At 38.1% G+C, this 14,494-nt stretch overlaps 2 protein-coding genes across 2 annotated transcripts; both read left to right on the plus strand.

Annotated features, from left to right (window-relative positions):
- Nucleotides 1-53: 53 nt before the first annotated feature.
- On the plus strand, nucleotides 54-7,620 carry LOC113171604 (protein FAM102B-like). The gene is made up of 11 exons (XM_026374071.1): nucleotides 54-224; nucleotides 1,462-1,582; nucleotides 1,861-1,890; nucleotides 2,469-2,585; nucleotides 3,041-3,087; nucleotides 4,391-4,488; nucleotides 4,672-4,767; nucleotides 4,860-5,067; nucleotides 5,304-5,440; nucleotides 6,131-6,194; nucleotides 6,490-7,620. The coding sequence occupies exons 1-11, from the start codon at nucleotides 79-81 to the stop codon at nucleotides 6,530-6,532; spliced, it is 1,107 nt and encodes a 368-aa protein (XP_026229856.1). The 5' UTR covers nucleotides 54-78; the 3' UTR covers nucleotides 6,533-7,620.
- Nucleotides 7,621-8,049: 429 nt separating this feature from the next.
- Nucleotides 8,050-12,934, plus strand: prpf38b (pre-mRNA processing factor 38B). The gene is made up of 6 exons (XM_026375110.1): nucleotides 8,050-8,465; nucleotides 9,144-9,212; nucleotides 9,434-9,585; nucleotides 9,905-9,965; nucleotides 11,133-11,368; nucleotides 12,080-12,934. The coding sequence occupies exons 1-6, from the start codon at nucleotides 8,256-8,258 to the stop codon at nucleotides 12,744-12,746; spliced, it is 1,395 nt and encodes a 464-aa protein (XP_026230895.1). The 5' UTR covers nucleotides 8,050-8,255; the 3' UTR covers nucleotides 12,747-12,934.
- Nucleotides 12,935-14,494: the final 1,560 nt, after the last annotated feature.

Consider the following 14,494-nt stretch of genomic DNA (forward strand, 5'->3'; position numbering starts at 1 on the left):
ACAGAGCAGAGACAGCTGTCAGTCAGTCAGTCTGCACTCTGCTGGGACTCCGACAGTCACCAGGGTTTAGTCTGCACGATGTCATTCATCCTAATGAAGAAAAAGAGATTTAAGTTCAAAGTAGACTTCGACTTGGAAGAACTGTCATCGATTCCTTTCGTAAACGGAGTTTTATTCTGTAAAGTCCGACTCTTAGATGGAGGCTTTGCTGAAGCTTCGTCGCGGTAAGATTTGTTACTAGCTATTTATAGCAGCGGCTCTGTGTACGAACAAGCTAAAGTTAAATTAAAACTTTGTTCGTTTGACCAGCTTTCTTTTACTCACTTCAGTTTGCTCTGGACTTTCATGTAGTTTCCGTTGTCTCGGGTTTGCTTAATTTTTAGACGACGCATTCTGTATAATTTAGCTAGACTAGCTAATAATTAGTGTAGTTACACAGCATTAGCTAGCTGCAGCGTTAACCCAACTAACTAAACTAGCGTTAAAGTTAACGTTCCGACTAGTTACCTACGTTATTTAACAGGTGGCTAAACGTGATTTTAAACAGCCTGTAACACAAATCATTTCTATAAGATCTACATTTATTGTAGAAATAACATTTATGTTTACCTATTGTGTACACAGTTGGTCAAAGAGGTTGCTAAGCAACAAGTAACGTTGCTGGAGATTAGCCCGACATCCGCTGAAATAACAGTTCAGTCAACAGTGGATTAAAACTATTATAATAATTAGATAACAATAATAATAGTAAAAGCACTCCTACTAGTTAATTCACAATTGGTTGTAGTGCCGAAAGGTTCACTTTCATTCATTTGTGTATTAATGCTATCAATGGATTTTCTTAAAAAAGTAAAGACCAAGCAGACTTTTCTTTTATTATAAAGGGGAATAAAAGGTTAATGTCCCGGAGCTGTGTTATGAACATTTCAATGAGTCACTCTGGAAAGAACTGACACAGGCGTAGCACATGTCAACCGCTAACATTAGCCCTCAGGAGTTTGCTGTGGAAACTGTGTAGTCCTAAAAACAGTCTAAATGCTGGGACCTCTTCTTAACCTCGACACGTAGACACTGTGGAGTGTATGGAAATAGGTGTAGGGTATTTACTAAAATACAGATTGCACTGTTATTACATACATTTATATTTATCTATGGCAAAATCATACATTCTCCACAAAGGGCTGTGTTTTGTGTATGTGAAATGCAATTATTTAATAAAACTAGTTGGAATTAGAAAAAGCTGATTTGACAGACCAAATAAATAATTTTGAAAAAGTGAATTTGCAGTATTCCTCCACAATGTCTGAATAAAATGAGAAACACAGCTTTGACTATTCTTGATTTTCTGATGTAGATCTTTATCGTAATCTGTGTTAAAATGTGACATATTTGTGAATGTTTTCAGGATTCAGTATACCTGCAGATTTTATAGTAGTGTTTGTAAATGTGCTTCTCTCACAGGGAGCCAGTCCAAGCCAACTGTGTACACTGGAAGAAGAGATTCTCTTTCATTTGTAAGATGAGTGCGAATGCTGGGACAGGTGTACTAGACCCCTGTGTGTGTCGGGTGTCTGTACGCAAGGTACCATCAAGCCACTAAGCTTTATTTTGTTGACATTACAGAAATGCATATTATTGTATGCACTTTTGCATAGCAGAGTCCAGGAAGTGAACTGAGACTTGAGAAGAAGTTGTTTTTTTATGTAAATAAGATTAGAGGCACTTCGAGGCAGGTTAATTTGTAACTAGCACCTACGTGCTTTGTGCAGAAAATGGTGCAAAAAAGAAACAAATATTGAATAAAAATAATTTGTGAGTTAGTGTAAGTATGTCATCTAACTTTTTCTTTTGTTTTTTTAGGAAGTGAAAGGTGGAAAAACCTTTGCAAAGGTAATACTTCTCTACTTAAGTATGTACACTTGTATGAGTTGAAAACAAAGCATATGTACACAAGATATAGTAGAACAATCTTATCATAATATTCATCTGATAACAGTCTTCAGGGACCCATAGAGGTCATTTTGGTAGGAAGCTCTGCACACTAAGAATGTTTTTATTACTAGTTTCCGTCTTTGGTTACTTATTAAAAGATCTGTAAAACAAAACCTATGGCAAGTTAACCAATACAGTGGCAAGAAAAGCTATGTGAACTTTTTGGAATTTCATGGTTTGTTGTTTTAAATAATTGGGCAATCAGATTTTTCAAGTATTAAATGTACCAACTAAAGATAGCCACAGTTTTTTTTTCTATAACCAAAGCTGGACTTGTTTTCCTGATGTTTAGTATGTTTTATAGTTTTAAATTATCAAAGAATGATACAATATGTACAACTAGAGTGTTGATTGTTTTGGATTGACATACTTTAGCACTTAAGAAAACAAACTCAAACAACTTATGCCTGTAAAATCAATATTCAACAGTTTAATTTTACTGCTCAACAGTTTAAACTGCTAAATCTATTGTGCAGCTAGGCTTTGCTGATTTGAACCTGTCTGAGTTTGCTGGGTCTGGCAGCACCACACGACGTTGTCTACTAGAGGGATATGACACAAAGAACACCAGACAGGACAACTCAATTCTCAGGGTATGTTGGTGAAAAAAACACACAGTTTCACAATAATCTTTAAATTTTGTGGGATTCTTTAACCCATTGACAGTCAAGGCCATGTAATCTACTATATTCTTACTTTGTAAGCACTTGTTTTTTGTGGAAATCTATATACTGTAGCTCTCAACAAAGTCCCCAGTTCTTGCAGTAGTGGACGCTGTTTGGGAAAGTTGTATGTATGGCTAAGATAGGAAAGGTTGACAGCTGATGCAAGACATGAACATGTGGGCTATAAACTGCCTGAGCCATGGGAACAAATTGAAAATATCCATACTTTTCCTAGGGTACTTTTCCTTACAGTCAGCTCACAAGTCTTTGTTAGCAGAAAACAACACTTCAAAACCACACTTCACAAGGGTTGTTTTCTGTCTTATTAATACTGTTACTACACAGTCTAAAACTGACATTACCACTTACCTTTTCCGTTACAGGTTGTCATCACCACACAACTCGTGTCTGGAGACCCCTGTTTCAAAACGTAAGAACGAACTCTTGTTGACATATATTATTCATATTGATCATATTCATATTCATCTGGTTATTTTTGTTGGTTAGGGTTAGAGTTGTCTGAGTATTAGTTAAGTTAAATTAAATCTTTCACAAATGCAAAATGCTGTAGTTGTGGCTGAAAAGAACATTTGCTCCCCACATACAAATGCCTGTTTCTAACCACAGAGGAAAGTCTTGTCACATCCTGTCTGGCACCAGACTGAAAGCACATTCTCTTGTCTGACTATACGACTGACACTGACAGAGTAACAGTGGTAAAATTTCAAAGCTGAGGTCTTATCACGCTTATATCTTATCTGGGAGGTAATAACACCTTGCCCAGACATGAATCTGCCTTACCTCAGAAGTGAGCTAATATGTTATTAGCTTGCAACATTGTATTTTCATCAAAGTAAAGAGCTGTATGAAGGTGGCTAGGCAGGAATGATATAAGATCATAGTTCTGGCAAAGCTTGTGCTATGACACCTTCTTTCTGTAATAATACACATGCCACTGCCTAGGAGATGTGTAAACTCAAGGATAGCTTAGTCACTCATCCCACGCAGTGTTACTCATATTGTTTGAAGGATTTAGTGGACAGTGCAGAATGGAAAGATGACGCTTAATTTTTCTTTGCACTGTCTGCGTGTCACTCTTTGTCTACACCTCCCCCCACATCCTTACATTTTACATAGGAACAGAGAAGTGCAATTTTTTGTGCTTATGTCTGCGGTAATTTTGTCATATAGGTTCATTGTATTAGTCATATTAGTTAATCATATCATATATAAGTTTGACAAATTATTAAATAACTACATTTAAAATGTAAATAATATATTATTACTGATGCACTTGAAACGTGAAATGTGAAATTTGACCAGACACACTGCTTGTTGTTTGCTTGCTGATGTCTTTGAGTATCAGCAGTTTAGCATATCAGACAGTAGTTTTATATGTATGTATGTTTAGTTGCAGGATTTGCAACATTTAGGACAACAATATTGCTAATGGTCTGTTTACCAGTAGAGGTACAGCACTGTTATATGTGAGTATGAATGACACTGAAAGGACATCTAAAATGATGATGATGAACAAACTACACAATGTGGGGAAAATATGTTTCTACTAATATCAAGAGTAAAAATACCCTAATAAGGTCATGAGATTACATTTTTAAGAGCCAAAATAATCCTGCTAAATCAGAACTTGTCAGTCCTATTGTTAAGGCAGCTGAAGGAGCTCTTTCAGCAACACTTTACAAAACATACCACTCTTCATGTGTTCCCTTTAGTCCTCCATCTACAGCTACAACTCTTGGAATCCCACAGGCTGGAGCAGAGTGTCTTCTTGAAGATAGAAAAGCAGGAGACACATCCCATTCATTACTTGGTACGTGGATGGAGAGTCTAAGGCTTAAAATAATTTTGTCTTTTCAAAAATTTTGAAAAGAAAAAAACATATCAAAATCACCTATTTTAAAGGTAATTGCTCTAGGGTTCTAGAGAATCAACTCTGTGTTTCACTGTAGCTGTGTGTGCATTCTGTCATTGTGTTGTGACTTCCTTTTTTTAGAGACTTCAACAAAGTCAGTATCAGTGCCAGAGGAGCTGGTAGTGCATGGTCACTCCAGAACATCCAGCTATGCAAGTCAGCAATCAAAAATCTCAGGTGCCAGACACAGATTCATTCTCTTCAAGGAAATTCAAAAATATTCACATACAAATTGCACAAATCAACATATCCTTTCACATATTTTTTAGGTTACAGCTCGGATCATTCAAGTTTAACAGATCTGAGCCACCGCAGGAGTGCTTCAGGAGGTTCTGCCTCCACAGGCATTGGCAGCATCTTAGAGCCTGGTGATCAGCAGACAGAGAAAGGAGAAAGGGAGAGCAGGACCACTCCCCCAGTCTCTGCAACCTGTCACCATGCAACTGAACACCCCTCGACCCCTTTCAAAGTTCCACGGTAATACACAAGCTTTGAGCATACTGTAACTCTATAAGACACACTACAGTAAAGTGTAACATATCAATTGCTTTCGTGTCCAAAAATAATTATCTATACTAACTATTGTTTGATGGCTATAATCAGCTAGCTGTCATAGACCATGAGATAAAACATAACATACTTTTTCCCTTTACAATACATATATACAATAACCTTTCTTTGTAATTTTTACCCTGCTTACATTTCTCTGTTAGACATCTAGTGAAGCAGGACTCAATGGAGAATCAGCTGAAGCGAGTTAATGCAACAAGGGTGGATGCTGATGACATAATAGAGAAAATCCTGCAGAGCCAAGATTTCAGCCATGGCTTCTTAGACTCCAGTGCAGAGGGTGCGTATACTTATTGTGTAACTGGTCTGGAAAGTTGGGATGAGGCCAATTACTCTTAGATTTTGCAATGCAACAATGCAATTTCTCTGTTAGATTCAAAGTCTGCAACATCCCCAAAGCAAAACATTAATTAATTATGACTCATCGTTTATGATTCATAAACATGGATAACTTTGTGGACCATTCTTTAACCTTGTTTATCAGTTACACCTTTTTGCTAAATTCTACCTTCTTTCACATTTTTCTCCTTAATTGTTTTAAATATCAAAAACTAAAAGGTATATGCATTTGTGCCAAACACTGAATTTCCATGTGATGTGTCTAATTTACTTCTGAAACTAAAAATATTTAATTTGTTTAAAGTTAAGCACAGAGAAAAATAGGCACTTTCTATTTTTTTTTTTTAGCTTTTATACCTTATTTTAAAGGATGTAAATAACCCTTTACGTTGAGAGAGATAGTGTTCCTCAACTGTCTACCTGGAATTTCTTTGGAAGACAATATTTATGGGTGTGTGGTTTGTTGTCACCTGTCACACCAGCTTCCCTATGATCCCTACCCCCCTAACAATTGTCATTTATTTTTAGAAATCCTAGAAAGTAAGTGTTAACCAGGCATTTTTAAATCCATCTGTGCAAACTGTCAGTTTCCTTATTTATAATGTGTGTTTGTGTATGTGTACTGCTGCAGAGGAGGGGCTCAGCTTGTTTGTTGGTCCTGGTGGGAGTACAGCCTTGGGAAGCCAGCACATGAGGTGGGTGTGATTATGTAACTGTGGATTGTGGATGCCATGCAGCAGGCATTTACTACAAACATGAGGAATAAAAATTGTATGGTAATGGTAATTATGATATCCTATTAACTTATTCATTTTATTAACCATGCATATGAGTGGTCTGTTTAAGTTGTATGTCTAATGTGTAAATTTCACTTATATACTTCCAATTTTACAATAGTGTTAGCGCTACATATAAAACAGTTCACCACAGCCAGATCAGATAACCCCTCTCATTTCCTGTCATGTAACACATTGTGGCATTCTTTGTCAGGGTTGCAGCTGGAGCATTTGAACAGGTGGTGATCAAGCGCTAAGCTTTGTGAAGCATGTGACCGTTACAAAGGTGCCATATTACACTGATGCAGCGGACACAGGACTGACCAGTGAAGGTGCCATCAGAACTTGCTCCTGCCACTCTCCAAGAGATTTCATTTCTGTTATGCAATGCCTTTGCATATGACCTAGAGCTTCTGTTGACAAGGAGAGCCCTCTTGTGTTTAAGAAGTAGATTTAAAGGCCACATTATTGCTAAATTCTTGGAGATAGATGGGGCGTACTGACATTCTGGCGTACTGAGATTTTTGTGGGTCTTCTGGTGCTCTACAAAATTATTCCTCCGTTCACACCTCTTTTTGAGGGAGCCGTTAGGGTGTTTACCTGTTATTTTAAAATGTATGTTTGTATATGGCTACAAAAGGGAAAAAATAGGTGGGTTGTCACTGCATTTTTACAGTTGCAGTACATAATGACAGATTTTTAACAGGTATTGTCCTCTTAAAAACAGAGAAACTGCTAATTAGATTCTGTGAGCAGGACACCATGTAAGAGGAGAATGACAGCCCCTAGTCTCCTTCTCTCTTTATGAAAATTGATAATGGAATAAATGGCTGGAGGGTGGACTGTGTCTATCCTTGCAGTATAATATATTTGAAGTAATATAAAAAGGATATGGTGGAGGTAATACAAATGGTTACAACACCATTGTGTATCAGTAGATGCATACAGTAGTATACAGATAAAGATAACCTCTGTTCACCTGGTTGTGAAGAGGATGATGGCATTTAAAATACCATGATCAGATATTTTGTTACTTTTGTATGATATATATTTTGTGTGTGTGTGTGTGTGTGTGTGTGTGTGTGTGTTTGTTTTGTATGTAAAGTGAAAAGTAACAACTATGTTTTTTCACAAATGTTGTAAATGCATCAAACTTAGAAAACTGTACATAACTGTAAAGATGCCACATAAATAATATGAATAGCATGTAAAGTTTAAACTATACAGTTAACTATATAAGCAATGGTCTATGCATTCAAAGTTAGTTGTGTAAAGTCCATGTGGTTTTTAAGCTGTATTTTTAAGATATTAAATGCTGCTTAATTTGTAAATAAAAAAGTGCAGTCTAGTTATGGATAACTCAGATTTTGTGCTTCACTTTTGTGGAACAGGTCTAAAGGATTTTACCCATAAATACAATAAAATGAAATATATACACATACATATGTTCTAGTTTTAAAGTCAGTGGTTTACCCTAAAATAACAATTAGGTTAAAAAGTTCTACAAAACTATTTCCGGTTCAGACAAAACATTTCATTTCAAAGTAAACGTCTATTGATTACAGTGATAATAAAGAGAAAAGAGTAAACTTTTTTTTAAATGCACCAACATGTCTGTGTATAATAGCTGTTGCTACACATTATATGTAGAAATGTATTTAATATCACCAGGTACTATTTAAACAGGTCAGTGAGTGGGTACATGCTTTTAATTTTCAAACGACATATTCACAGTGTCGTCGGTTGCAGTCCGTTCACTCCGCATCACCAACGTTACACTTCCGGTTCCACCTCGCAACAGCATTTTGAGTTAGCTACAGCGACGGCGGGAAGTTATTAGCATCCGTTTAACCACAAATCAGCAACAACGAAACGGACGAATTTGTTGAAAATCGATATTTCACAATTAAATATTGATGGATCTCTAATTGGAAAGACTCTAACTGCAAACCAAGTTTAGCGGCGTGGGATTCGGCTAACATGGCTAATGTCGGAAACCAGCTACCAACACAGGCCGTTAGCAAGCCTGCACCAGGAAAACATGGAAATGTACTGCCCCTGTGGGGCAACGAAAAGACCATGAACCTCAACCCAATGATTCTTACAAATGTGCTGTCTTCACCCTATTTCAAAGTTCAGCTTTATGAACTAAAGACCTACCATGAAGTTGTGGACGAAATCTATTTCAAGGTAACGTTAACGTTAGCACATGCTAATCCGCATGCTAGTTAGGTAACCCTGTCCAGCAAATATTACGCTAGTTGCTGTGGTGGCAGTGAACTGCAGTCGTCAACTAACAAGGGAACTGGGGTTAGACAGTTCGCTTGTGTTTTAGTTTTAAAATAACGTTACCTAAACCTAAATGCTCCGACATATGTGCGATCATGCCATGTAGCTGCGCACCCATGTTTTCAGCTAAACGTTAGCGCTCTCATTAGCCACTTGGAAGTGGAAAAATGGCGTAAGTTGTTTGATCTTATAAATCCACCATTATATAATGTTAGGTTATACAACGTTAGTTTGATAACTGTAGTATTTAGATCTAACATTTGGACACAATAATGGAATTACGATATTCTATCATACTTATGGATACTAGTTAAGCTGTGTTTTTAAATCGGACAACAAACGTTCAAGAAAGTCTCGGCATTTCTCGTGAAGTCCTTGGGGGAGATGGGTTTTTTGTTATCCATTATGTAGTGTTTAAAGGCTGTTTCAGTCGCCACGACAGGTCTCTGTGTGTAAATGAGCTAATTATTGTGGGATATTTCAGTGTAACTTTGTCATAATCTTGCCATTCAAAGTGCCTTGAGATGATTTTGTTGTGATTTGGTAAATTGGGAATTGTGTTGAATTTTGTTTCTGCAGGTGACCCACGTTGAGCCTTGGGAAAAGGGAAGCAGAAAGACTGCAGGCCAGACTGGAATGTGCGGAGGGGTAAGTGAGAAGTACGTGCTTTTTATATTCCCCATCTCTTTCCCCCGTCTTGCTTAGAATGCTGTTTGATTGATATGACTCACAAGTGAGAACAGTTTATAATTTAGCACTTCAATTTATGTTCTTCAGTATTTAAATATTGTTGTCAAATCAGTATAGTCAGCATGGACTAGTTAATTATGAGCAGTGTGGAGCAACAGGCTTGTCTTCTCCTTTGGCAGGTACGTGGAGTTGGGACTGGTGGTATTGTGTCTACAGCTTTCTGTCTTCTGTACAAACTGTTTACTCTCAAGCTGACTCGCAAACAACTGATGGGTCTGATAACGCACACAGACTCTCCATACATCAGAGCACTTGGCTTCATGTACATAAGGTATGCTCTCTCTCTATGTGTGTATATATGTATATATTTTTTTTTATATTTAGTTTGTAAAGAATTGAATAGTTAAGATTTTATTCTTTACCAGATTAGAACATATTTTTATTGCATAGTTTTCTGCATGTTTTAGAAGTTGTAAACACAAAATCTCAATTTAATATAAAGGTTACCAGTTAAATTAGATCTTTCTTTTGTTTTAAGATCATGAAATATTAAAGTTTTAAATGTGAAAATCAGTGAATGACGTGTCTGTAAAAACGTGCATCTGTGGCACAAATGCTCATAATGTTCTCCTTGTTTTGGTGTGCCTCAGATATACTCAGCCCCCTACAGATTTGATAGAATGGTACGATGGCTTCCTGGATGATGAGGAGGTATGTCACCCCGGGTAATAATTTACTGTTTCTTTCTCATATTGAAAACACACCTTAAAAGCTGTCAGTTCCCCCTCTTGTGATGCTCATAGCTGATTTTTCACCTTTGCCTTCATTTGGCTTAATTATTCCCAGTTTTTGTCCTCTAAATCTGAGTAGCTAGGTAACTTGCTCACTGCTCTGCTGCTGTTTTTTTTCCATGGTAAGTACTATATATGATGCTGAATAAATCGTTTGGTCCAATGTGGTAACACAGCATGCTCTCTGTTTTTGAAAATATTTTATCAGGACTTGTTGCACAAAACAGCACTGGGAAAAATGGTCATTGGATAATGTGCATGAAAAACAATTGCATTGTTTCATTGCAATACATTGCATAGATTGTACATACATCTATTGTATTTTCTCCATATATGTAATTTGATCCCTGGCTGTGCAACCAGGCCTCTTTTAATGTTCTGTTGCATTATATTTGAACTGATCATCCTGAAATCCTACCCAACTGGTTAATTCCCCTGTTTTTTTCTTTAGATGCCCATTGTGCAGCAGGTGAATTGGATATTGTATCTCAGCACTGTTGGTTTGTGTGTGTGAGTGCAATGCAAACTGTTCTCTACCATATAAAGCTGATAGCTATTTTACTGGTGTGCACTTACCTACCTGCTCCAATCTGTGCTTACACTGTGGGCATTTTTGTCGTCAAGAGTTTGTGTTGTTGGTAGATTGAGGAATGAAACCAAGGTTTCTCTTCCTTCGTCACAACACAGATTGTTCTTCTTCCTTATTTATGGTCTGTAAAGTGCAGAAGTAACAACTCTTTGTAAGATGCTGTTTTTAAATGTGGAAAAGAAGAGGAGCTCTTACAAATGGAATACCTTTTGCTTGATTATTATTGCTCACCTTGTAAACACAGACTATGGGAACAGTCTATTTAGATGAAGCAAGCTTTTGTTATATTTATAGTTTTGTTTGCAGAAGTAAATCCAGGCTCACTTGATTAATACATAAGATTAAGCTAGATGAACAGAGGTGAAGGTTCAGTACTTGGTCATCACAAATTGCTTTTTGATTTGAGGCAAGATTTAAAAACAATCAGATTTACCTTGCTAACAGCCTGTGTGTGCTAATTGAATTTTCTATGGCTCATTTTCCACCGTGTGGTTGTAGGAGCTTGATGTGAAGGCAGGAGGTGGCTGCGTGATGACTATTGGAGAGATGCTGCGCTCCTTCCTGACCAAACTGGAGTGGTTTTCCACTCTGTTCCCCCGTATCCCAGTGCCTGTCCAGAAGATTATTGACCAGCAGATAAAGGCGAGGCCTCGTAAGGTTGCTCAGAAGGAAACACAAGAGGACGAAGCCGCATTTGCAGAATCAGGAAAGCAAGGGGAACGACGGCGCTCCAGGTAACACCCTAAATTAATACAAGTTCAGTGTTAACTTATCTGCTGGTTTTCGAGAATCAACAAGATGCGAGCAAAACTTTTGAGCTAAAAATAACCTAAAACAAGTGAGAGCTTTTGAAAAGATCTACACAAAAGTTGTTTTTGTGCCTAAAATTGGTTAAATTACAAACATGAGAGGAATAATTCAAGAAGGAAACCTTACTGTTAGCTTAAAGGGTATAATTAACTGTTCACTCCTGCTTTATGGTCAAAACTCTGGGTTCTTGGGAAGGTTGTTGAAATTTAGGAAAAAAATTACCTGTAAGGTTACACGGCTCAGAGTTTATTTATTTAATCAATTTCCTTTCTGTATCTAATTAGAATGGAAATGTTTAGTGTTTTATATATTGTAAAACTTTTGCCGTAAAATGTGTTGTGACATCTGGTCAAGGCTCTGTGGACACTTTTCCAAAAGCTATTGACTTTAAAGCCCATACTCACCCATCATATCTTATGACAGCTTTTCTCAAAGCACTTTTCATGTATGCATAAATTACTGTTAATTGATTTGACTTGATAGGGTCGGCTAAATACTTAGTACTGTCATATTTAAGCCGGAGAAATGTTGAACAGTTCCAGTTCCTTAATCACTTGGCAATAATTTTAATTCTGGTCTGATCAAACTTTTAAAAGTTTAATTCTTTGAAGCTCATGGTGACAATATTGTTACAGAACACCCAGAAGAACGCCGAGCCCCCGTAGGTCACCTAAACGGTCAAGGAGCAGGAGCCACCACCGTGAGAGAGACCGCCACGGTCCTAGTTTTGATCGAGAGCTGGAAAGGGAGCGGGACCGGCAGAGGAAGGAAAGGGAGGGCAGAGACCGGGATAGGGACAGAGGAGACAGGGAAAGACGCCGGTCCCGCAGCACAGACAGGAACCAAGACAGACGAGAACGTAGAAGAAGTCGCAGCAGCAGCCGGGATCGAAGGAGTGAACGCAAAGACAAAGAAAGAGACGGTGGAGATGACAGGGGCAGAAGAAAGGACAGGGATCACCACAAAGATAGAGGCGTTGAGAGAGAGCGGTCCAGGGATAAGAAGGGCAGGGGAGAGAATGATGACAGAAGGCACAAAGATGACAGGGAGAGACACAGAGAAGAGAGGAAGGCCAAAAGGTCGAGCCGAAGTCGAAGCAGGGAGAGGAGGCACAAAAGTGGAGCAGAAGAGAAGAGCAGGAAAAGGGAGCGCAGCCACAGCAGAGAGCGAGACAGAGAGAGAGACGGAGAACAGCGTTCTCACAAACGTAGCCGTAGCAAAGAGAGGAGTCATCATCAGCGCGAGTCTAGTAATGACCATAATAAACATAATGAACGCAGAAGGAGTCAGAGCACTGAGTAAATGTCACCTCGCAGCAATATTACTTCTACTACTCTTGTGTTTTTTGTTTTTGTTTTTGTTTTTTTCCCTTTTTTGTACCCAGTATGTGCTGTACTGGAGTCGTCTTTGGCCAATGTAATGTTGCTTTACATTTGTTTCTCTGCTTTTTCACTCCTTATTAGACCATTGTTAGTCTTCACGTGAAATTTGAAAAGTGGCAAAAATGGCATTTTAATTTTCTACGGTTTGCTGTTTTGCCCCAAGAAGATTTGGGTTTGTATATAATGTTTTGGAGGCTGTCTACACATAAGTGGCCAGAGTTGCTTTCACCACTGGGTTGGGCGCAGTGCATGCCGAAAGCTCAGCTCAACATGTAGAGTAACTGTACAAAAGTCAACACTAAAAAAAAGAAGTACTTGACTAATATTACAGTGCATATGTCCATATTCTTCATATTTAAGCTTCTTTGTCCACTGTAACATGCTCTGAACTGTTCAAAGTGAACAGCTGAAGTTCGAATTTCTGAGCATGGCAGCGACTCAAACCACCACAAAGTAATTTTGTCCATGATCGTGTGTAGACAGCCTGAGAATGTTTTAATCTTAAAGGGCAGTCTGCAAAGGGTAATTTTTTGACCACACACACCTGAGCCCTGCTTGTGTTGTGTTTGGGGTATTGCTCTGTTGCATTTTGTTTTCTAATAAAACAATTTTCCAAACAACATGTGATTTTCTTGTTTTAAAGGACAATACATCTAGTATGTCATGCAAATACAGATTAGTGTTGAAACCAAAAAATCTATATAATAGATTAAAAGTACAAGACTGAAAGCAAATGATATATAGTCGGGTAACAGTTAAGGTACAACAAAACAATGTAACAGCCCTTGGATGGTGTCAGTTTTTGTAGAAGTGATTTTAAAAAGTTTTACCTATGCAATCACATGTTTTTTGAGTCTGGAGTCCGGTGCATTCTGCTGAGAGGTGTCTCATTGTGTCTGTAGAATTTTGTGAATCCTTTTTCTATCAGTAAAATGTAGGAGTGAAACCTTTGACATAAACAACAACCTCAACCAAGAGCAGACATGTACACATCTACAAAGGGATTTTACACAAGCACAGAATAACAGTGCAGAAGACCCTTGGAGATTTATTCCAAAGACATTTCCCTATTATGCAACTTCGTCTGTAAATATGTTAATTCCCACATTGTTAGCACTGGTTTGACTGCAGCAATCCCAGTTCTAGGTTTTTATTACATGATCAACATGCACTAAGAATAACTGTGAGGCCTATTGTAAAACAGCACATCAGAGCAACCCACACTAATTCCCATGATCTACCAGAACTAGCATTATGTGTTTTTGTCATTTCTTAATAGCAAGAGTTCTGCTAGTTTGAAACTAAGACCTTCACACAGACTCTAGTTTTCACTATAGAAGTATTTAGAGAGGAAGCCCCTGTCCAGTTTGTGCACACACAGTCTCAGACTCTGGTCCACTAGTGTGTGATTTCCCGACAGCCGACACAGAGAAACAGTAAGTGGAGTTGGGACTCAGATTGTTGAGGATGACACTCTCCTTGTGCACGGTTTGATTTCGAAGTTGACTGGCGCTGCCTTGCTTCCTGATCACCAGGTTGTAATGTGAAGCAGCTTCCACTTGAGACCACCTAACAACAAGGACTGTTGATGTGCTGTGTGTGACGTATAGCACTGGAGCTGAGAGGTCACCTGCTGGGGAGAAACAAAAGTTTTACAACGTTTTAAAA

The sequence above is a fragment of the Anabas testudineus genome, chromosome 17 (assembly GCF_900324465.2).
Source record: "Anabas testudineus chromosome 17, fAnaTes1.2, whole genome shotgun sequence".
NCBI lineage: Eukaryota > Metazoa > Chordata > Actinopteri > Anabantiformes > Anabantidae > Anabas > Anabas testudineus.